This window comes from Anoplopoma fimbria, unplaced genomic scaffold, assembly GCF_027596085.1.
Source record: "Anoplopoma fimbria isolate UVic2021 breed Golden Eagle Sablefish unplaced genomic scaffold, Afim_UVic_2022 Un_contig_10519_pilon_pilon, whole genome shotgun sequence".
Taxonomy (NCBI): Eukaryota; Metazoa; Chordata; class Actinopteri; order Perciformes; family Anoplopomatidae; genus Anoplopoma; species Anoplopoma fimbria.
Genome location: NW_026549627.1, coordinates 1 through 22693, shown reverse-complemented (window position 1 = coordinate 22693; position 22693 = coordinate 1). Strand labels below are relative to the sequence as shown.

Here is a 22693-nt window from a genome sequence, read left to right as displayed (position 1 = left end):
TGCGAGCAGCTGATTGTGGCATTTTCTCCGGGTTTGTTGTACATATCAGCTGGAGTCTGGTGGACTTGCTCGCTGAGAGAGGAACCTGTGGGGAAATGGAAAAATATAAAAACCAAAAAATGAAGAAGACAAACAGCTGGAATACCAGCAGCAGATGAGACTGGATGTACTAAAGCAAATCTAAAGATATTTTGGTGAAAACTTGAATTCAAATTTCTTTAAACAATTATTAGTACATTACCTGACACCAGTAAATATCTAAAAGTAATGCAAAAGAAGATGATGTACATTTTCTTTTTTTCTGGATGTTTGGTGATATTGCAGAATATTAGATCTAAATAAAAAAAGATCATCAATTTGTTGTCTCGTTGACTGAAGCAGTTATACAGAGGATTTCCAACCCCCTCCTCCTCCTTTGAGTAAACCCTCCCAAGTCATTAGTGGGTGGTGTCATTGTGATGATAACTCATGGGCAACCAACTCTACACAACACTGGCTCAGAATAAAGATCTGAGTGAAGATATACTGAGGGAGGAGCACAGGTGTGAGGAGCTGTGAGCTGTAATACAGAGATAACATTGATATGGAGGTTTTTTCAATGAGGAGCAGTGGTATGTAGCACTGTTTAACCAATACACTGAATATAAGAAGTTGACGTAGTTGTGCACTTAAGTTTTGAATCCTTGAGTTCGGCATTTTGGCCGACACCATCTTGGCTTTTTGCAAACAGTGAACCAAACTGACCATATTTGGAGTGTGAAGGAGTTACTTAGAGACATGTATACGCCTCTGTTAGCCAGAAGGTAGCCCCGCCCTAAAGCATACCCTGCTTTATAGTTAATTTTACTTTAAACAAGGCCATCATTTACTAAATGAACATCATGCTGTATTGAAGAAGACTTGAAAGTAGTTTACAATGTTTACTGAGGTATAAATCAAGTGAGAAGTAGAGCCATTTTCTCATAGACTTCCATACAATCAGACTTCTTTTTGCAACCTGCTGCTGGCCAGTAGAGAGAATGTAAGTTTAGGACACTTGAGCATTTGGCTTCCCTTTTCATTACTGGAGGTTGCTGCCTGGTTTAACCTGATCCTCTTAAGATTATAACCATCATGTTAACTAAACTACACTCAGATGTACTGCCGCCTTATGAGAGGATGAGCACAGGTGCAGGGGGCTGTGAGCTTTAACACAGAGATCAAAGAATGTGTGATGAGGAGGTTTTTGTACTGAGGAGCAGTGATATGTAGCACTGTGTAACAAGCAGCACAGAAGTACACCGCACTGCTGTTCAGGGCCAGTCCTTCAACTGTTAATGTGCAGATTTGGTCTTTATTTGCACTCCCTTCTATCTTCACTCCCAGTCCAGCCTCTGTGGTTGCACTAGTTGCATAAATAATGTATCCCAGGAGCTGAAGTTTTTTATCCCTGGATTGTTTATACCAGAGGATTTGATTGTAGGAGTCAATACTGTGCGAGCAGCTGATTTTGGCATTTTCTCCGGGTTTGTTGTACATATCAGCTGGAGTCTGGTGGACTTGCTCACTGAGAGAGGAACCTGTGGGGAAATGGAAAAATATAAAATGTGAAGAAGAAACACAGCTGAAATACCAGCAGCAGATGTGACTGGATGTACTAAAGCAAATCTAAACAGATTTTGGTGAAAACTTGAATTCAAATTTCTTTAAACAATTATAAGTACATTACCTGACACCAGGAAAGATCTAAAAGTAATGCAAAGGAAGACGATGTACATTTTGTGGGGGTTTTCTGGATGTTTGCTGATATTGCAGAAAATTGGATCTAAATAAATAAGATCACGGTTTGTTGTCTCATTGACTGAAGCAGTTATACAGAGAATTTCCAACCTCCTCCTCCTCCTTTGAGTAAACCCTCCCAAGTCATTAGTGGGTGGTGTCATTGTGATGATAACTCATGGGCAACCAACTCTACACAACACTGGCTCAGAATAAAGATCTGAGTGAAGATATACTGAGGGAGGAGCACAGGTGTGAGGAGCTGTGAGCTGTAATACAGAAGAAAGATGTGTGATGAGGAGGTTTTTGTACTGAGGAGCAGTGATATGTAGCACTGTGTAAACTAGCAGCACAGAAGTACACCGCACTGCTGTTCAGGGCCAGTCCTTCAACTGTTAGTGTGCAATTTTGGTCTTTATTTGCACCCCCTTCTATCTTCACTCCCAGTCCAGCCTCTGGGTTTGCACTAGTTGCATACATGTATCCCAGGAGCTGAAGTTGCATATTCTTGAATTGCCTGTACCAGAGGATTCGATCATAGTCCTGAATACTGTGTGAGCAGTTGATTTTGGCATTTTCTCCGGGTTCGTTGTACATATCAGCTGGAGTCTGGTGGACTTGCTCACTGAGAGAGGAACCTGTGGAAACAGCATCAACCAAAAATATTTACAATCATGGTATGAGTGAGTCCTCGTAAATGTTAACGTAAAGGAACGTCAACAGGAGTTTAAGATGTGAAAATGACCTGAAACCATGAAGACATTAAGGGCTATGCAGAAGACGGTGATCATCTTGTTGTGTTCTCTGACTGATCAATCTTGTTATTGGTTCTGTGTTCTCATCACAGTATATTCAGTGGTTACTGGATATTGCTGTAGACCCTCCCATCAGGAAACATGTTATTTTGTCGGGTGGTGTTATATTTCATGACCCTGAACTGCCACTACACACCACAGACATACTGTACTGCCACCTTATGACAGGAAAGCAGATAACAAAGACCTGAGATGAACCCTGAAGGTCAGGTGGAACAATACAGGAGTATTATACAGAGTATTATCTTTGTGTTTTGGAAGTACAGCAGAAGTTTGGCTTCAATGGGAGGAAGCAGCACATGTTTATGTATTTTATTATATGAGTTACTTTTGTCCTTATAATAAGTGTGTTCACTTTACATTAATTGAATAAACCAATAATGTGAATGACAATCTGTTGTTCATATTAATCATTTTTTTACAGCCCCAAGTTATGATTATACTTTTCAAGGCACTGTTTCTATGGTCGAGAATTCATGTTTTATTTCTTTATATATTTATTTTTAACATTGAGCTTTTCTAGACAAAATGTAAACGTATGTTTGAATGTTTATTGCAATAAGAACAGAATTCATTTAGAATTTAACACAGTGTGAAACCAAGAAAGAAAATGATTAGAATACAACAAAATTGAAATAAGGACAATTATCAGTAAACATGGTCAGTGAGAGTACAGAGTATGCCTGGGACAATAAGAATGATCACAATATTATCTAAATAATTATCAAAATATGCTTAAAACTCTCACTTAAACATAGTGGAATCACTTAACGCGATTTTTGGTAATAAACATTTTTTTTTTATTTCATCACATATGAAACACCCATCTCTTTTAATGAACATCCTTTTTTAGTGAAATACAATCAAACAATCTTGTCAAAGATAATCATAAATCATAAGGTGCCCCTACAAAATAAAAGATACATTAATAAAAGCACAATAATGTGATTTTGTTCTTTCATACATGATAATTCCTGTATTTCTGTTTTTCACTTTTCTTGACAATTTCATCCCGATATTGGAGTTTGGAGTACATTTGTGTGATTAATAAGCAGTACTGTCTGCGGTGTTACATTAATTGTGATTAATTATCAGTCCTGTTAAAAACATTTCTCAACCACATATTGAAACAGCCACTAATAACACAATGCAAACAGTATTCTTTAAGTGCAGCGATAGTAACAGACATCAGTGTTGGTGCAGAGCTCCCTCTGTAGTGCATCAAAGAAACAGTTATCTTCTATTCACATGAGTATTTGTGCAGCTGTCTAAGTCACCTGTATCACTGTGTTGACTCACAGCACAGAAATACAAGCCTTCATCTTCTGGCTGCAGCTTCTTCACTGTGAGCTTCGTCCCACTCTCAGCGTTAGGCTTGGTGGCTGAAAACTTCTTTCTGCTGAAATTTCCAAAGTCATGATCATTGTTGCCTGTTGTTGTGAACACGATTTGTTTCATTGTTTCTCCAGGCCGCTGTCTGTACCAGTACATCTGGAAGTACACACCACCCTTGTTTGTCTGCAGCTCATTGTTGCATTTTCACCCTCGTCTTTCCACAGAATGTCCGTCTGGGTGACATCACTCCCATCAATAAGACCTGTGTGTATAATAATTACCAAGTTATCAATTATAAACTTTCAGTCTGTTATCGCAAAATGCTTCAAACAAAACAACAATCAGATGTAGTGAGATTTAAGTTAAAGCCAAGTTGTAATTATTAACAGTGGAGTTTATTGTAAATTACCTGCAGTCCACAGCAGAAAGACTGACCGTACAAAGACGTCTTGTTTGATGATGTTAATATCCATATTCTGTCAGACACAAACTACCAGAGTCACATGTAGGTACAGAGACATGAAGAGTTGTAGGTGGGAGTGTCACTGCATTCACACTGTCAGTAGTATAGTGACATAAGAAGTATAGATGGGAGGATCCGTGGTACTGAGGTAGGGTCCCCCTACAGTTCATCACTGTCATGGATGTCTGTTTCCTGTAAGTCAGATCAGCAACACTGACGAGGCTGAAGAAGACCCATTGATGATGTCATATATTTTGTGAAGATTTTATAATTGAATATATTTCTGTACTGGCATGGCAGAAAAGATCATTTAACTATTAAGTCTGATAATGAAATTCTTGATAGGGTTGTTTTAAATTGTTTTACCAAAAGCTAGACGTGAGGCAGACTGTAGGAAGCAGAATGGTTTGGATGTCTGGTGTTGCAGCTGTTTGAAGTTTAAGGCACCATAAGTTACATATAATATCACAATATCACAAACATTATATTCTGCACATCTAAGGGTTGTGACGGCTTTATATTGTTGAGATCCAGATGGTCTCAAAATTAGCGAGCCGTTCTTTGCTGTAGTTCCATCCAGATCTCCAGAGATATTGAAATGTTCTTTATATGGCTCTTCCAATGTGGCATCTTTAAAGTAGAAATCTGGTCAGTCTAGAGAATGCTAGTTTAAAACACTTCAGCATTGGCTTGACTATTCATAACCCGAGGTTGCCGCCTGGTTTAACCTGGCAGCACAGAAGAACACTGACAGTCATTAAACTGTTAATGTACAGGTCTGCTCTTTATCTGCACGTCCTTCTTTTTTCACATCTCTGACTTCCCCTTGGTTGCTAACATGTATTCTAGGGGCGGTAGTTGTCTGTCAGGATTTGGTCGTGGTTGTCAATACTGTGTGAACAGTTGATTTTTGAATTTTTTTATGGTTTGTTGTACGTAAAAGCTGGAGCCTGGTCGACCTTTTCACCGAGAGGAACCTCTGGAAAAGGATCAACAAAGCATTGGTCAAAATACAACGTGATCAGAAACACTGATGAATTTAAAAACTGAAAAACACAAAACATCCAAAAATATATAAAACCCAGATGAAATAGCAGCAGTACACGACAGATTTTGTTTAACACTTTATAATAAAATTCTAAGTGCTTTCTCATCCTCTGAACATTATAACCATCATGTCAACGACGACTACACTCAGATGTACTGCCGCCTTATGAGAGGATGAGCACAGGTGCAGGGGGCTGTGAGCTTTAACACAGAGATCAAAGGATGTGTGATGAGGAGGTTTTTGTACTGAGGAGCAGTGATATGTAGCACTGTGTAAACTAGCAGCACAGAAGTACACCGCACTGCTGTTCAGGGCCAGTCCTTCAACTGTTAATGTGCAGATTTGGTCTTTATTTGCACTCCCTTCTATCTTCACTCCCAGTCCAGTTTCTGGGTTTCCACTAGTTGCAAACATGTATCCCAGGAACTGAAGTTTTTTATCCTTGGATTGTTTGTACCAGAGGATTTGATTGTAGTTGTCGATACTGTGTGAGCAGTTGATTTTGGCATTTTCTCCGGGTTCGTTGTACATATCAGCTGGAGTCTGTTGGACTTGGTCGCTGAGAGAGGAACCTGTGGAAACAGCATCAACAAAAACATATTTACAATCATGGTATGAGTGAGTCCTCGTAAATGTTAAAGTAAAGGAACGTCAACAGGAGTTTAAGATGTGAAAATGACCTGAAACCATGAAGACATTAAGGGCTATGCAGAAGACGGTGATCATCTTGTTGTGTTCTCTGACTGATCAATCTTGTTATTGGTTCTGTGTTCTCATCACAGTATATTCAGTGGTTACTGGATATTGCTGTAGACCCTCCCATCAGGAAACATGTTTTTTGTTGGGTGGTGTTATATTTCATAAACCTGAACTGCCACTACACACCACAGACATACTGTACTGCCACCTTATGACAGGAAAGCAGATAACAAAGACCTGAGATGAACCCTGAAGGTCAGGTGGAACAATACAGGAGTATTATACAGAGTATTATGTTTGTGTTTTGGAAGTACAGCAGAAGTTTGGCTTCAATGGGAGGAAGCAGCACATGTTTATGTATTTTATTATATGAGTTACTTTTGTCCTTATAATAAGTGTGTTCACTTTACATTAATTGAATAAACCAATAATGTGAATGACAATCTGTTGTTCATATTAATCATTTTATTAAAGCCCCAAGTTATTTATACTTTTCAAGGCACTGTTTCTATGGTCGAGAATTCATGTTTTATTTTTTTATATATTTATTTAAAACATTGAGCTTTTCCAGACAAAATAAATATATGTTTAATGTTTATTGCAATGAACATTTTTAAATTTAACACAGTGTGAAACCAAGAAAGAAAATGATTAGAATACAACAAAATTGAAATAAGGACTCTAATTTAAACATGGTCATGAGAGTTTGCCTGGGACAATAAGAATGATCACAATATTGTCTAAATAATTATCAAAATATAACAACTGTCACTTAAACATAGTGGAATCATTGATTTTTGGTAATAAACATTTTTTAATATTTTATTTCATCACATATAAAACACCCATCTCTTTTAGTGAACATCCTTTTTTAGTGAAATACAATCAAACAATCTTGTCAAAGATGATCATAAATCATAAGGTGCCCCTACAAAATAAAAGATACATTAATAAAAGCACAATAATGTGATTTTGTTCTTTCATACATGATAATTCCTGTATTTCTGTTTTTCACTTTTCATCGTGACAATATTCACGATTATCCCGATATTGGAATTTGGAGTACATGCGGTGTTACATTAATTGTGATTAATAAGCAGTCCTGTTAAAAACATTTCTCAACCACATATTGAAACAGCCACTAATAACACAACGCAAACAGTATTCTTTAAGTGCAGCGATAGTAACAGACATCAGTGTTGGTGCAGAGCTCCCTCTGTAGTGCATCAAAGAAACAGTTATCTTCTATTCACATGAGTATTTGTGCAGCTGTCTAAGTCACCTGTATCACTGTGTTCACTCACAGCACAGAAATACACTCCGCTGTCCCCAGGCAGCAGCTTCTCCACCGTCAAAGATCCAGACAGAGCATCACTCTTTGTTGCAGGAAATCTGTCCTGACTGAAGCCACTTTCATACGTATGAGGAGGACTTGGAGTCGTGAAAACTATTTGTTTCATTCTCTCCCCTGGTAGCTGTCTGTACCAGTACATCTGTCGATATGTGCTGTCCTTAGTGTGGCTGCAGGTTATTGTGGCGGACTGATCCTTGACCCTCCACAGCAGAGAGGTCTGGGTGACATCACTCCCATCAGATAGACCTGTGGGGGTAAAATAAATCACATGTCATGTTACAGGATCACCAACATCAACATATCTGTTTGCAGTCAGAAAGATCAACATACAATCATCAGTATGAATGTAAAGTAACAGCTTCTTCTCTTGTTCACCAGAATCATAACGTACAGTACCTACAATCCAGAGCAGAGCAGAGAGTTTGATCAGACCAGCTGTGATCATTATTGTGTTGTGATCAAAATGAACTCAGAGAGCAGAGTCTCTGTCAGTCTGTGTGATGGGAGGTGTGACGTTACCACAGATATGAACGGTTACAGCAGGGAGTGTCTCTGTGTGCTACCATGTTCACTGATTGTGCTTGAGGTCCCCCTACAGTACAGCAGATAAATAGACTCATAACAGATGTACCAACAGTGCACTGAGGTTTTTGTTCAGCTGTTGAGTGCATCTGTATCACTGTGTTGACTCACAGCACAGAAATACAAGCCTTTATCTTCTGGCTGCAGCTTCTTCACTGTGAGCGTCCCACTCTCAGCGTTGGGCTTGGTGGCTGAAAACTTCTTTCTGCTGAAATTTCCAAAGTCATGATCATTGTTGCTTGTTGTTGTGAACACGATTTGTTTCATTGTTTCTCCAGACCGCTGTCTGTACCAGTACATCTGGATGTACTCGCCACCCTTCGTTTGTCTGCAGCTCATTGTTGCATTTTCACCCTCGTCTTTCCACAGAATGTCAGTCTGGGTGACATCACTCCCATCAATAAGACCTGTGTGTATAATAGTTACCAAGTTATTAATTATAAACTGTCAGTCTGTTATCGGAAAATGCTGCAAACAAAACAACAATCAGATATAGTGAGATTTAAGTTAAAGCCAAGTAGTAATTATTAATAGTGGAGTTTATTGTAAATTACCTGCAGTCCACAGCAGAAAGACTGACCGTACAAAGACGTCTTGTTTGATGATGTTAATATCCATATTCTGTCAGACACAAACTACCAGAGTCACATGTAGGTCCAGAGACATGAAGAGTTGTAGGTGGGAGTGTCACTGCATTCACACTGTCAGTAGTATAGTGACATAAGAAGTATAGATGGGAGGATCAGTGGTACTGAGGTAAGGTCCCCCTACAGTTCATCACTGTCATGGATGTCTGTTTCCTGGAAGTCAAGGCTGAGGAAGACCCATTGATGATGTCATATATTTTATAATTGAATATATTTCTGTACCGGCATGGCAGAAAAGATAATTTAACTATTAAGTCTGAGAATGAAATTCTTGATAGGGTTGTTTTAAATCTTTTTACCAAAAGCTAGACGTGAGGCAGACTGTAGGAAGCAGAATGGTTTGGATGTCTGGTGTTGCAGCTGTTTGAAGTTTAAGGCACCATAAGTTACACATAATATCACAATATCACAAACATTATATTCTGCACATCTAAGGGTTGTGACGGCTTTATATTGTTGAGATCCAGATGGTGTCAAAATTAACGAGCCATTCTTTGCTGTAGCTCCACCCAGATCTCCAGAGATATTGAAATGTTCTTTATATGGCTCTTCCATTGTGGCATCTTTAAAGTAGAAATCTGGTCAGTCTAGAGAATGCTAGTTTAAAACACATTGACTTGACTGTTCATAACCCGAGGTTGCCGCCTGGTTTAACCTGGCAGCACAGAAGAACACTGACAGAGTCATTAAACTGTTAATGTGCAGGTCTGCTCTTTATCTGCACGTCCTTCTTTTTTCACATCTCTGACTTTCCCTTGGTTGCTAACATGCATTCTAGGGGCCGTAGTTGTCTGTCAGGATTTGGTCGTGGTTGTCAATACTGTGTGAACAGTTGATTTTTGAATGTTTTTCTGGTTTGTTGTACGTATAAGCTGGAGTCTGCTCGACTTTTTCACCGAGAGGAACCTCTGGAAAAGGATCAACAAAGCATTGGACAAAATACAACATGATCAGAAACACTGATGAATTAAAAAACTGAAAAACACAAAACTATATGAAACCCAGATGAAATAGCAGCAGTACACGACAGATTTTGTTTTTAAAACCTTTCTCATCCTCTGAACATTATAACCATCATGTCAACGACGACTACACTCAGATGTACTGCCGCCTTATGAGAGGATGAGCACAGGTGCAGGGGGCTGTGAGCTTTAACACAGAGATCAAAGGATGTGTGATGAGGAGGTTTTTGTACTGAGGAGCAGTGATATGTAGCACTGTGTAACCTAGCAGCACAGAAGTACACCGCACTGCTGTTCAGGGCCAGTCCTTCAACTGTTAATGTGCAGATTTGGTCTTTATTTGCACTCCCTTCTATCTTCACTCCCAGTCCAGCTTCTGGTTTTCCACTAGTTGCCAACATGTATCCCAGGAGCTGAAGTTTTTTATCCCTGGATTGTTTATACCAGAGGATTTGATTGTAGTTGTCGATACTGTGTGAGCAGTTGATTTTGGCATTTTCTCCGGGTTCGTTGTACATATCAGCTGGAGTCTGGTGGACTTGGTCGCTGAGAGAGGAACCTGTGGAAACAGCATCAACAAAAACATATTTACAATCATGGTATGAGTGAGTCCTCGTAAATGTTAACGTAAAGGAACGTCAACAGGAGTTTAAGATGTGAAAATGACCTGAAACCATGAAGACATTAAGGGCTATGCAGAAGACGGTGATCATCTTGTTGTGTTCTCTGACTGATCAATCTTGTTATTGGTTCTGTGTTCTCATCACAGTATATTCAGTGGTTACTGGATATTGCTGTAGACCCTCCCATCAGGAAACATGTTATTTTGTCGGGTGGTGTTATATTTCATGAAACCTGAACTGCCACTACACACCACAGACATACTGTACTGCCACCTTATGACAGGAAAGCAGATAACAAAGACCTGAGATGAACCCTGAAGGTCAGGTGGAACAATACAGGAGTATTATACAGAGTATTATCTTTGTGTTTTGGAAGTACAGCAGAAGTTTGGCTTCAATGGGAGGAAGCAGCACATGTTTATGTATTTTATTATATGAGTTACTTTTGTCCTTATAATAAGTGTGTTCACTTTACATTAATTGAATAAACCAATAATGTGAATGACAATCTGTTGTTCATATTAATCATTTTATTACAGCCCCAGTCAGTCTTTTCTGATCACATAAACGAAACATAAATACTTGTTTAACCCCTGCATTTAAAAACATTACCGGTGAAAAACACATTTCATTTTTGGATGTTTGCCTCTTCGAACATTTGTTGTACATTAACATGGTTCATTAGATTCCCTATTTTTGATTATTGTTCCTTTATTCACATTTAAATGTTTGAACATCATTATTCAATAACAGGAATGATGACATTGTTTTGTAATAATAATCTTAAAAACATTGTTACATAACTTTATCTCATGGTCTTTGTACATTAACATGGTTCATTACAAACATTATATTCTGCACATCTAAGGGTTGTGACGGCTTTATATTGTTGAGCTTTGGGCCTAAAACACGACCTCAGATGGGGTCACAATTGTGTCAAAACAGTTGATAAAATGTTCAAATGCTCAGTTAAGATGGCGGCCGGCTGCAGGTGTTCAAGAGACTCAACATGCTGTTTGTCTGTCAGACAGACAGAGTTTTTGTATTGACTTGAGGGGAATCTGCAGCACTGTGCTGACTGGCTGCACAGAAATACACTCCACTGTCATTTAATGAAAGATCAGAAATGGTGAGGTGTGAATGTTTACGGGCATCTCCGCCAAAGCTGATTTTGCCTTTCACGTCGGCCTCGGGGTATAGGTGGTTCAGATTCATATATCCAAGATACTTTAGAGCTTTGTGTTCGTCTTGTTTGTACCAGAGAACATAATCATAATTCAAGTCGTTTACACAGTTGATCTCACTGGCAACCGATTCACCAGTTCTCTTAATGATGAAAGGAGGTGTTTGAATGACACTGCTGTTATTAGAGGCACCTGTGGAAAGAGAGCAGATGTTATTTTAAATACTGAAACTATTAGCTGCACGTTCTTTTACTCTGTTTGGTGTACTCACCCTCATTCCCCGGCAGATGGAGGAAACAAAATATAAAGACCAGAAACATCATAAAGAAGTTTAAATGTGAGACTCTACTATTCGCTTTCCTTTCAGCTCAGCACCTGTATGAGTGTTACTGTTACTATCACACTCAGGGGACGTGTCAGTTAACTGCATCACAGCTTTTTCCTTCATCAGCAGGGTGTAGCACTGTGTTGATATCGTACTTTAAACGGGGGAAGTCTGCGACGGTTTGTCTCCCCCTGCAGGTGTGAAAATCCTGCAGGTGTCAGTGAGTGAAGGTCAGTTGAAGTTTGACTATCATGATGCATTGAACCATGTCACAGGTATTTGCAAACACATGTGCAGCAGTCTTTGGGAGCCTGTCTGACTATATATTTAACATACTGACCACAGACACATAGACATATTCTCACAGGTCTACGTTTCCGATGAGGAACTGAAGCTGTTGTATCATCTGTGCTGTCGCATGAGCCACCGGACTTCATTGACAAAGAAACCTTGCAGAACTGCTGGTCTTCTGCTGCCTCAATTGTTTAGTTTGTTGGTGTTCTTGTGTGACTTTGGTTAATGAGGCTTCACCAAGGTAGTGGTATACCTGCTGTTCTGTGAGGTAAAATTATGTTTTTTACCTTAAACTGGAGAAAATATTCTAAACATATGACTTTTATTTATTTGTTTTCGTGGCTAGAATACGTGTTGCTGCTGTTCTGGTACTCGTGTCTTTTTCTCCAAACTTGGGCCGTGCAGTCGTCTACAGTAATACACTGACTATATATTAGTACCTCATACAACCCCACTCAAAAGACCAGAGATATCGCTTTAATGCAGTGACATTATTTACCTCTACTTTTCCTTTCATCCCCCAAAAATCTAGCAGTAATATGAGGAGATCCTCTTTAATAATGTTCATGTTCTGAAGGAGTCTCATCTGAGATGGAGGTTTGAGCGTCAATATCTTCTGTAATGTTCTGATCTGATCCTGTGAATCAAAGTGTAGCTGTGAGTATTTGTGGTCCTCGAGGTCCCCCTACAGTACATGAGATGATTGTAACAGTTATGTTAACAGTGCACTGAGGTTTTTGTTCAGCTGTTGAGTGCATCTGTATCACTGTGTTCACTCACAGCACAGAAATACAAGCCTTTATCTTCTGGCTGCAGCTTCTTCACTGTGAGCGTCCCACTCTCAGCGTTAGGCTTGGTGGCTGAAAACTTCTCTCTGCTGAAATTTCCAAAATCATGATCATTGTTGACTGTTGTTGTGAACACGACTAGTTTCATTGTTTCTCCAGGCCGCTGTCTGTACCAGTACATCTGGTAGTAGCCGCTGCCCTTAGTGTGGCTGCAGCTCATTGTTGCATTGTCTCGCTCATCTTTCCACAGTATTTCCGTCTGGGTGACATCATCCCCAGCAATCAGACCTGTGTGTAAACCATTCACCATTACCATTACATTTCAAACTGTAGAGCATGTAACATGATTTTCAACAGCAAAGGTTAAAGGCTATAATGTAGTTACCTTTTCTCCAGAGCAGAAGGACTAAAAGGCTCAGGAGGCCATGTTTAGTGACGTCCATGTTCTGTCCCTCAGAGACTGTACAGGTCTAATGTAGAGTCAGTGTGGTTAGAGATGTAAACTGCTGCAGCTGGTGGGAGTGTCACATGTGTGATGTTCAGACCTCCACATTGTGTAGCTGGGAGTATTTATGGTCCTCGAGGTCCCCCTACAGTACATGAGATCATTCTAACAGTTATGTTAACAGCGCTCTGTGTCTTTGTTGTAATTCTTTGTCTGATAAATTCTGTTATGAATTGAGCACATATTTTAAATTCAATTTCAACTATAAAAAAAACGTAATTAATACTAATGATGCATGTCAATATTTACCAATTTAACTATCTTCATCAAAACTTCAATGTCGACAGCAAAAAATATTTCTAATTGTTTTATTGTTTCCCAAAAAGAAAACATCACATATCAAAAGATCTGTGGAGAAACACTGCCCCCTAAAGGATGAAACAAGAATCCAGCTGTGTCAGGGTGAGCCAGATGTCTGATATCAGTCATTCACAATGCGGTTTATTTCTTGTTCATGTGGTAATTTGTGTAACCGGCTGCATCACAGAGGGTTTTTGTCAAAGACTCAGGGTTTGTGCAGCACTGTGCTCTACTGGCACCACAGAAATACACCGCTGTGTCGGAGTGATTCAATTTAGGAATATGAAGATATGCCAGACTTCCCCCATCACCGCTCACATCATGAGTGTCTTTGAATTTAGCTTCAACGGCTGCAGAAGTATATCGTACATAGCCGACTAGGACCATATCATTTTCCCCAGCAGACTGTTTATACCACTGGATCATATTAAAATCAGTGTTTGAATGGCTGCAGTTCATCTGGACTTCTTCTCCAGGATGTTTGATCAGAGCATCGGGAGCCTGATGAACACTGTTCTTTGAGAGTTCTGCAAGACACATTTTAAACGTACAGCTTTAGTGAAGAAAATTAAATTAATAGGCTGTAAGAATAAACATAGAACAATTTCTTTATGAGTTAAAGTGATATTACCTGTTAAACAGAACGGCAGAGCTGCTAAATGTACCAGGAGTCTAATCATGATCATAACGCAGATGAAAACAAAACTGTAATGATGACTGCAAACTGAACAGGATGTAAAGGAGGAAGAGGAGGAGGAGGAGGAGGAGTCTTGATCAGTGTATTTGAACAGTATCCGTCTGTGGCGGTTCACACAGGTATCCTGATGATATCATGTTGATTTCCTGCCACAGGCTGCAGCTAGATGCAGCTGTGCTCCTCTTCAGTGTGAATTTATGAGGCTGATTATCTGAGCAGGTTTTTGTAGAAGCATTGGCGACATTGAGTCACTGTGTCTACTAGCTGCACAGTAATAAACGCCGCTGTCTTCAGGCTGTCTGGGTTTTAGAACATGGAGTTGAGATTTTGCCGAGCCGTCTCCAGTCATGTTGAAATGCGGTTTGAAGTGATCCTCAATGGTTGGGTTCGTATACAGAAGATATCCAATGAGTTTAAGGTCCGAGTCACCCACCGGCTGCTGGTACCACAATATGACATTGTATGAACTGACTGAATGGTTGCAGCTGATTATTGCTGGGACATGAGGACTTGTTAATATTGATGATGGAGCCTGATGAACGTTGGTGCTCAGAGAACGACCTGTGTTTAAAGAGAAGAGCTGTGAAAACACAGAAATGGTAACAAAAGATTTTACTTTCAGCAAAGAGTTTTAATTTGAACCTACAGGAGAGGCAGAGAAGCAGCAGAGTGATCCCGTTGGTGTTTCTGATCATGATGTCTTTATCGTCCTCTGACTCTGCATCGACTGACAGACTGAACAGACGTTATGGGGTCAGCTTAGAGGGGAGGAGACATGGAGGAGACGTGGAGGAGACTTAGATTTCTCCTCCTGAAAATTGATTTTACATGGTATTAATAAGTTGATCAACAGAGAATTATTTTATCATGACAAAAAAGGCACAAATTCACTGATTCCCACTTTTGAAATATTTTCATAAATTTTTTTAATCAGTGTAACTTCAATACTTTTGGTCTGAATAGATTTACTTTTCAAAACATGAACATTAAAGGTGTTGCCTTTGGCTCTGGAGAAGAATGATTGCAGATTTTCACTTATTTTTAACATTAACTGAATTATTAATTGATTTATTGGGAATATATAGTTGCAAACACAGACAAAACCAAATGTGGGTGTACTAAAATGTATTTCTTATCGAATGGTTTGAAATGCTCTTTAAAAAACATTGTTCGACCTTTCAAATAGAGTTTTGTCTTGTTAGTTATGTCAGTAGTTTAATGTTCTGTGAACAGTAATAACAACTCAACCAAAGCTCTTTCCTGCACTGACCCTAAAAGTATTTTCCACCAAGATCCTGACTGCAGTCCATCTCAGCATACCGAGCCCTCTTTACCAGTAACTCTGAGGTCTGGTGGACTCCAATACTCCCAGTAGTTCCAGGAACCAAACCATAAACCAATAGGTTTAGAGTCACAGCAGGGGTCACTGAGCTGAATAACTGATAAGAGTTTAAGTTGCATTACAACACATTTCTGACTAAAACTAATGAACAGACAGATGTGATCATTATTGTGTTGTGATCAAAATGAACTCAGAGAGCAGAGTCTCTGTCAGTCTGTGTGATGGGAGGTGTGACGTTACCACAGATATGAACGGTTACAGCAGGGAGTGTCTCTGTGTGCTACCATGTTCACTGATTGTGCTTGAGGTCCCCCTACAGTACAGCAGATAAATAGACTCATAACAGATGTACCAACAGTGCACTGAGGTTTTTGTTCAGCTGTTGAGTGCATCTGTATCACTGTGTTGACTCACAGCACAGAAATACAAGCCTTTATCTTCTGGCTGCAGCTTCTTCACTGTGAGCGTCCCACTCTCAGCGTTAGGCTTGGTGGCTGAAAACTTCTCCCCTCTGAAGTCCGGTTCAAAGACAGGTTTAGTGTTTGCAATAGTGAACACGACTAGTTTCATTGTTTCTCCAGGCCGCTGTCTGTACCAGTACATCTGGTAGTAGCCGCTGCCCTTAGTGTGGCTGCAGGTCATTGTTGCATTGTCTCGCTCATCTTTCCACAGTATTTCCGTCTGGGTGACATCATCCCCAGCAATCAGACCTGTGTGTAAACCATTCACCATTACCATTACATTTCAAACTGTAGAGCATGTAACATGATTTTCAACAGCAAAGGTTAAAGGCTATAATGTAGTTACCTTTTCTCCAGAGCAGAAGGACTAAAAGGCTCAGGAGGCCATGTTTAGTGACGTCCATGTTCTGTCCCTCAGAGACTGTACAGGTCTAATGTAGAGTCAGTGTGGTTAGACATGTAAACTGCTGCAGCTGGTGGGAGTGTCACATGTGTGATGTTCAGACCTCCACATTGTGTAGCTGGGAGTATTTATGGTCCTCGAGGTCCCCCTACAGTACATGAGATCATTCTAACAGTTGTGTTAACAGCGCTCTGTGTCTTTGTTCTACTATATAGTGCGTCTGTATCACTGTCAACGTCTTCACTCTCAATGTCAGGCTTGGTGGTTGAATATTTCTCGCTGCTGAAATTCCCAAACAGAAAGTGTTCTCTTACTAGCTTCATTGTTTCTCCCGTCGGCTGTCTGAACCAGTACATCACGTAGAAGTTTAAACCCTTGGTGTGGCTGCAGGTTGTTGTTGCACTGCCACCTGTTTTTCACACAGTTTGGGGGTCTGGTCGACATCACTTCCATCAGTTAGACCTGTGTGTATAACAGTACATAACTGTGTTTAAACGCAGTGAACAATCTAACTCTCATACAATAGACCATTTATGAAACAATTATCATCTGCACATCCCCAAGAATTTTACATCTTGATTTCAACCACACTGCCCAGCCCTAAATCTTTACCTTTGTTCCAGAGCAGAAATAGCAACAAGCTGAGGAGTCCATGTTTAATAGAGTCCATGTTCTAAAGTTTCATATATGACTGTTGTTGTAGTTGGTAGTGTAGAGACGTGAAGAGCTGCAGGTGGGAGTGTCTCTGCAGTGTGTGACGTTCTCATTAGCTGCTGTATGAAAACACACACAGTGAATCAAAGTGTAACTGGGAGTGTTGGTGGTCCTTGAGGTCCCACTACAGTACATGAGATGGAGGGACAGAGGTGTTCTAACACGAGTGACATCACTCCCATCAGTTAGACCTGAGTGTATCATAAGAAAAGAAACCTTAATAACAGTTTGTTGTTGGATTCTACTTATATCCTCTGACATCAAATCAACACAATCTTAAATGACAAAAACTGCAAAAACATAAATACGTTCATGATAATGTGTTAATATGAATCAGTCCACTGTTGATTGTATTTTAATTTACCTGTAGTCCACAGCAAAAAGAGGCCTGGTTTATTGATGATTATCCCCATGTTCTGTCTGACAGTAAACTACCTCATAGAGTTGTTATGAAGAGCTGCAGGTAGGAGGGTCAGTGCATCGTGTGATGTCATCCTGTCGGCTGCATCACAGTCTTCAGTGTCGTACAAAGATGGTAGTTGAGTGGTTTTCTGGATCACAGTATATTAACTTTAACTCTGATCAGTGACTGAACACTGAGGAGCATCAGAAACCAGGGGTGATCATGTGATGTGCACTACTCAGTGATGTTACAAGTTGGAGACATTTTGCAACAAGAAATATAATATTTCTTTCATGTCCTCGAGATTTACAGAATTTACATTCAGATAAAAGCTTTGGAGGCCTGTGTTCTTCTTGTGTTTACCAAAGGATGTGATTATAACTGATGTTTTGTGATCAGTTGATCTCACTGGCTACAGACTCACTCTTAAAGGTGCAAATACGAGAATGGGAGCATTTCGATTCCCTAATCGCATTCACGTCTGATTGTCTGATTGTGACTTAAAGTCATACTGCTTGAAGTCACGTTCCCTGGTTTGTTCCTTGATTGTATTAAAGCTGTGACTTCTGTGTTTCAGGTTCCTCCAGCAGAGGGCTCCCTGAAGTCTACAGACTCTGGTGACGACACATGTTCATCCTCCACTCAGCAGCAGCTCACAGCTCAAGGTGAGTGTTAGTCACTGCTTTGGCCTCATGATGAACACAATCTTTACATCAGTGACATGAATGTTTAAATAAACGTCAACATGCTAACGCTCTTCATCAAAGTAGAGAGACTGGACATACAGAGTCTGAGCCCCACTAGTGGTAACTATGTAGGTTTGTGTAGCATTATACCTCAACACACCCAAAATAACACACCAGTGTAGTGTGTGTTCATTATGAAGTTCTCCAGCTGGGAACGAGTTCTTCTGATGTTGTAATTTCAGAGTCACCAGTAGAGGTCAGTAAAGGTCGTAGAGTGTGTGTTGCTTCACATGTATGTTGCATAAAGAGATAACGCCTTATCCGTATATCTGCATGTCTAAATATTTACCTGTATTTGTGCACATCTGGATATAAAACTGAGTGTGAGAGGTTCAGCTCCTCCTGGAGATAAAGAATACTTGTGAATATTTAATTAATTATGAATAATTGTGAAATGTAAACTGATGGTTTAATGCTAAAGAGATTTAAGAGTAAACTTCTGAAGTCTGTTAAATATAATAAAACCAACATCAACCATAAATTAAAAGTTGTTCACTGAATCTAGTGGACCCGTTCTGTTTTCTAGAGAATCACAAAGATTTATTTTTCAGATTACTAAACGCGATGTAAAATGATGTGACGTTTCTCCATAATCTGCTGTACGGCGTGAACCTCTGGTTAATGACGTTAGAAGATACAGGGTTGTTCTTGTTGCTGATTCTGTCACATAGAAGGAGATTCTTTTTTACTCTAACTCTGTGTCATTAAGCTTTTATATCATTTTATAATAGAAAAAAACATTTATATAAAACCAGTTAATGCTTGAATGACTGCATGAATCCTATACATGAACTGATGTTCTGTTTGCATCACAAAGGGTCGTTCAACATGAAACATGAAATCTCTCATTCAGCTGCTAGATACTGAACGTGTGTTTTTCTTTGTGTCTAGTGGCTGAAGTTTATAAACGTACCACTGAAATCTCCAACATCTGCCTGTTTCTTGTTGCAGTTTATTAAAGTTTCACTAAAGTATCTACTGAACTAAAAGTCATGTGACCAGTAAAATAAGTTAAAGAGAGACTTCCTGTCTCGTATTTAAACTTCTTAAAAACCAAATGTGGTCACTCTAAATAATGACAGAGGCATGTTTGCTGATGATGTCACAGATGTAGAAATGATATACATGTTAGTTCAACCTTATCATTTTAATGACTGTATTAAATCATTGTACTTATCAAGTAAATTGTAATGATAAACTAATTATCAGCACTTAACCCTCATGCAAATATGAACAAATCGTTATTTCTTTAGAGAAATGAAGAGCATTTAAAGTGGTTTCATATATATTTAAAAAATATATTTACTTTTGATCTATATCAGTTTTGTTTAATAATATCTATAAACACGATAGTGATAATGATGAAATAAACAAGAAGATTTAAACATGGTTTATTGCATTTATAATGATATTTTATTATGAACCCATGAGGTGATTGTCTTTAAATTTAGAGTTAGTAAAACTATTTTCTAACTGACGGATGGAAAGAGACAACTTCTAAAGATCATGGTTTGCAGGAGGAGATATAATTATCCAGATCACAGATGTCACACACACACACACACACACACACACACACACACACACACACACACACACACACACACACACACACACACACACACACACACACACACACACACACACACACACACACACACACACACACACACACATTGTTTCTGTTGCATCGTCACACACTTAGTTTCCTGTTTATGTGACTTGATTAAGCACAAACATGTTTTTCAAGGAAACGAGTGTAGAAAGTCAAACTTGTTATTCCTCAGTTTGAGTCCCAGGGGGTCTTAACTGATAAAACATTTAAACATTATAATATATATATACATAAATATATATATCATTTTAATTGAGAGAAGTTTAGACAGAAATGTAAATGCAGTGTTGTGCTTCAAATATTGTCCTCTATTGCGTCTTATTTTAGTGATTCATATGAAGATGATTTGTAGAGGATCTTATTATGAAACATCCTCAGTTTTTTTATTATTTTGTTTATTTCTGGTGGTTTATTTTGCAACTGCAACAAAAAAATGATTTTACACTCTAATCTCCTGCAAAACAAAAATATTAAAATGCGTATATGTCTGCACCAGATGAGAGTAAACAGCTGTTGTAACAGATATAACACACATTTCTGTTCATTCTGTAGCTTCAGTTGACACAGAAATGGAGGTTTTCACAGCTGTTTGCTCAGAGTTGCTTTGCAGTGATGAAGGGTGGGGGTTCTGTGCAGAGATGCAGCTGTGCTCTGAGAGCCGGAGGTTGGTGGTAAAGTGGAGGTTTGCACCTTGGTGGTTTCTCAGCACAGGAGCGATGTGCAGGCTGCTCTGTGACCACATCCTCTCTCTGCTGTCGCTCTCTGCTCCTCTGCAGGGTTTCATGCTCCGGTTCGTCTCCCTCACCAACAACAGCTTTGACCTTCTTCTGTTCTCAGACGAGGACGCTGACTTCCTGTTGTCGTGTGGTCGACTCACACTCTTACGTTTACTTTACTGCTGAACGCGTTTGAACCAAAAGAACAACTTCTTTATTCGTGAAGAGGAATGTAAACCGTCATAAGCTTCTCTCGCTAGATACGACTTAAATAAACCCACTTTGATGAAGACAGATGATTTCTAAAAAAAGAATTTGTAGATTTAGTTGATCAAGTGAATGTGATCAGAGACTTAAGTCACCTCTCTGGTTGTTTGTTGGAAAATGTTATGACTCAAATGAACCTGCTTATGAAGATTCTGATGCTGAGATGTTTCAACATCATGTAGGAGAGAAATAACGGATTTCTCAGAAAAGAGTCAGAAAGGCGTTCAGCTAAAAATATCTCTCACCATCTGTGGAAAAAGTGATGTTCAGAGTCTGATGAGATGTGAGAGCATCATCACTGCATATCAGCAACGTTTGGAGCGACTGATTGATAATGATATAGATCTGCTTCATCCTAGCTTTAAAACTTTAGACTGGAATGAAGGTTAATGCATTAACTTCTCTGGTTTAGATTCATACTGTATGTGAACTTGATCATCATTTTTAAGACAAATATATATGAAAGTCAAAGAGTCATTCAATCTGTTAGATCATGTGATCTACTTTTATTGAGAAGGAAATCAACCATGAAATAATTCACAAGCACAAACGTACAGTAGGCGTGTTTTTAAAATAGTTTACATCTAATATACTTCCATGCCAGCAATAGATTTAATATTGCAATAGGAATAAATCCCTCTGATGTCATTTGATTGGCTCATTTATATATGAATGCAAATACACTGTGACACACAAAGCTGTGGAAACATAACTATGAACTCTATTTACAGAAACCGAGATAAAGATGGTCTGTTCAGGCTTCAGCTCAGCTCTCAGTCGTTCCGCTTCCCAGCTGAACTCTGCAACAGACAGAAAGGACACAATGTCATAACGTCACAAGCTCTTTTTATTACTCCTTCATTCACATATTGAAATGAACAAAGGCTGTTTTTTTTAAAGAACAAATAATAGAATCTGTGTGCATGTTTGGATCAAAGGTGAAGGGACAGGAAACAACATGGAGATCATGTGGAACAAACCTGAAGCTTCCACACCAAAAACGCCACAAAGGCTCCATAGATGCTGCTCTTGACGATGAAAACACCGTAGGAGAGTTTGGCGCTCTGTGTGACCCTCAGATATTTCTCTGCAGAGAGTACAGACATTTAGTGAGAAGATTCAAAGAGGAAACATCCACGTGGAGACCCAACAGGACACTGAATCGTTGTCGAACTGATGCATTGAGGTGTTCAGAAACACAGAATGATATTTACCTCTTGTCAGGGTTCCTCCTTTACCTGATGGAAGAAGAATACATGCATTAGACAGATGGTTGTTGATGCATCTCCACTTGAAAAAAGAACAGTTTGAGGTCATTTCTGAGTTTCAAATGAAACCTACCTTCTACCCCATGAATTGATCCTTCATGAAGTTCAGTATTTGTCCCGTCGAAGAAGCTGACGGAGCAGGTGAACTCTAGGCCTTTTGTGAACCATTCTTTGGCAGAGACCCTCAGCCTGCTGGTGATTGTGTAATGCTTGCCTTCTCGGAGGGCAGCGTTGTCGGTCGCCACACCGGTGGTGACATTCTCCCCGTCGATCTTCCAGACCACACCGACATGATCAGGGTAGAATCCACTGGCCACACAAACAATGGTCTTCTTCTTCTGGTCGTCCTTCTGGTTTTGACACTCCTTTGTTGAAGGTG

General features: G+C 39.4%; 3 gene segments (V, D, J or C); all 3 read right to left on the bottom strand.

Moving 5' to 3' along the window:
* Positions 1 to 12830: 12830 nt before the first annotated feature.
* LOC129114858 (T cell receptor beta variable 29-1-like) lies at positions 12831 to 13332 on the bottom strand. The segment is given in 2 exon segments: positions 12831 to 13165; positions 13263 to 13332. Coding segments are annotated over 2 exon segments (393 nt in total).
* Positions 13333 to 16096: 2764 nt separating this feature from the next.
* Positions 16097 to 16600, bottom strand: LOC129114857 (T cell receptor beta variable 29-1-like). The segment is given in 2 exon segments: positions 16097 to 16431; positions 16529 to 16600. Coding segments are annotated over 2 exon segments (393 nt in total).
* A 4923-nt stretch (positions 16601 to 21523) lies between these two features.
* On the bottom strand, positions 21524 to 22688 carry LOC129114860 (T cell receptor beta constant 2-like; the record flags this gene model as incomplete). The annotated part of the segment is given in 4 exon segments: positions 21524 to 21846; positions 22027 to 22133; positions 22261 to 22284; positions 22388 to 22688. Coding segments are annotated over 4 exon segments (459 nt in total), but the record flags the coding sequence as incomplete, so codon positions are not given.
* Positions 22689 to 22693: the final 5 nt, after the last annotated feature.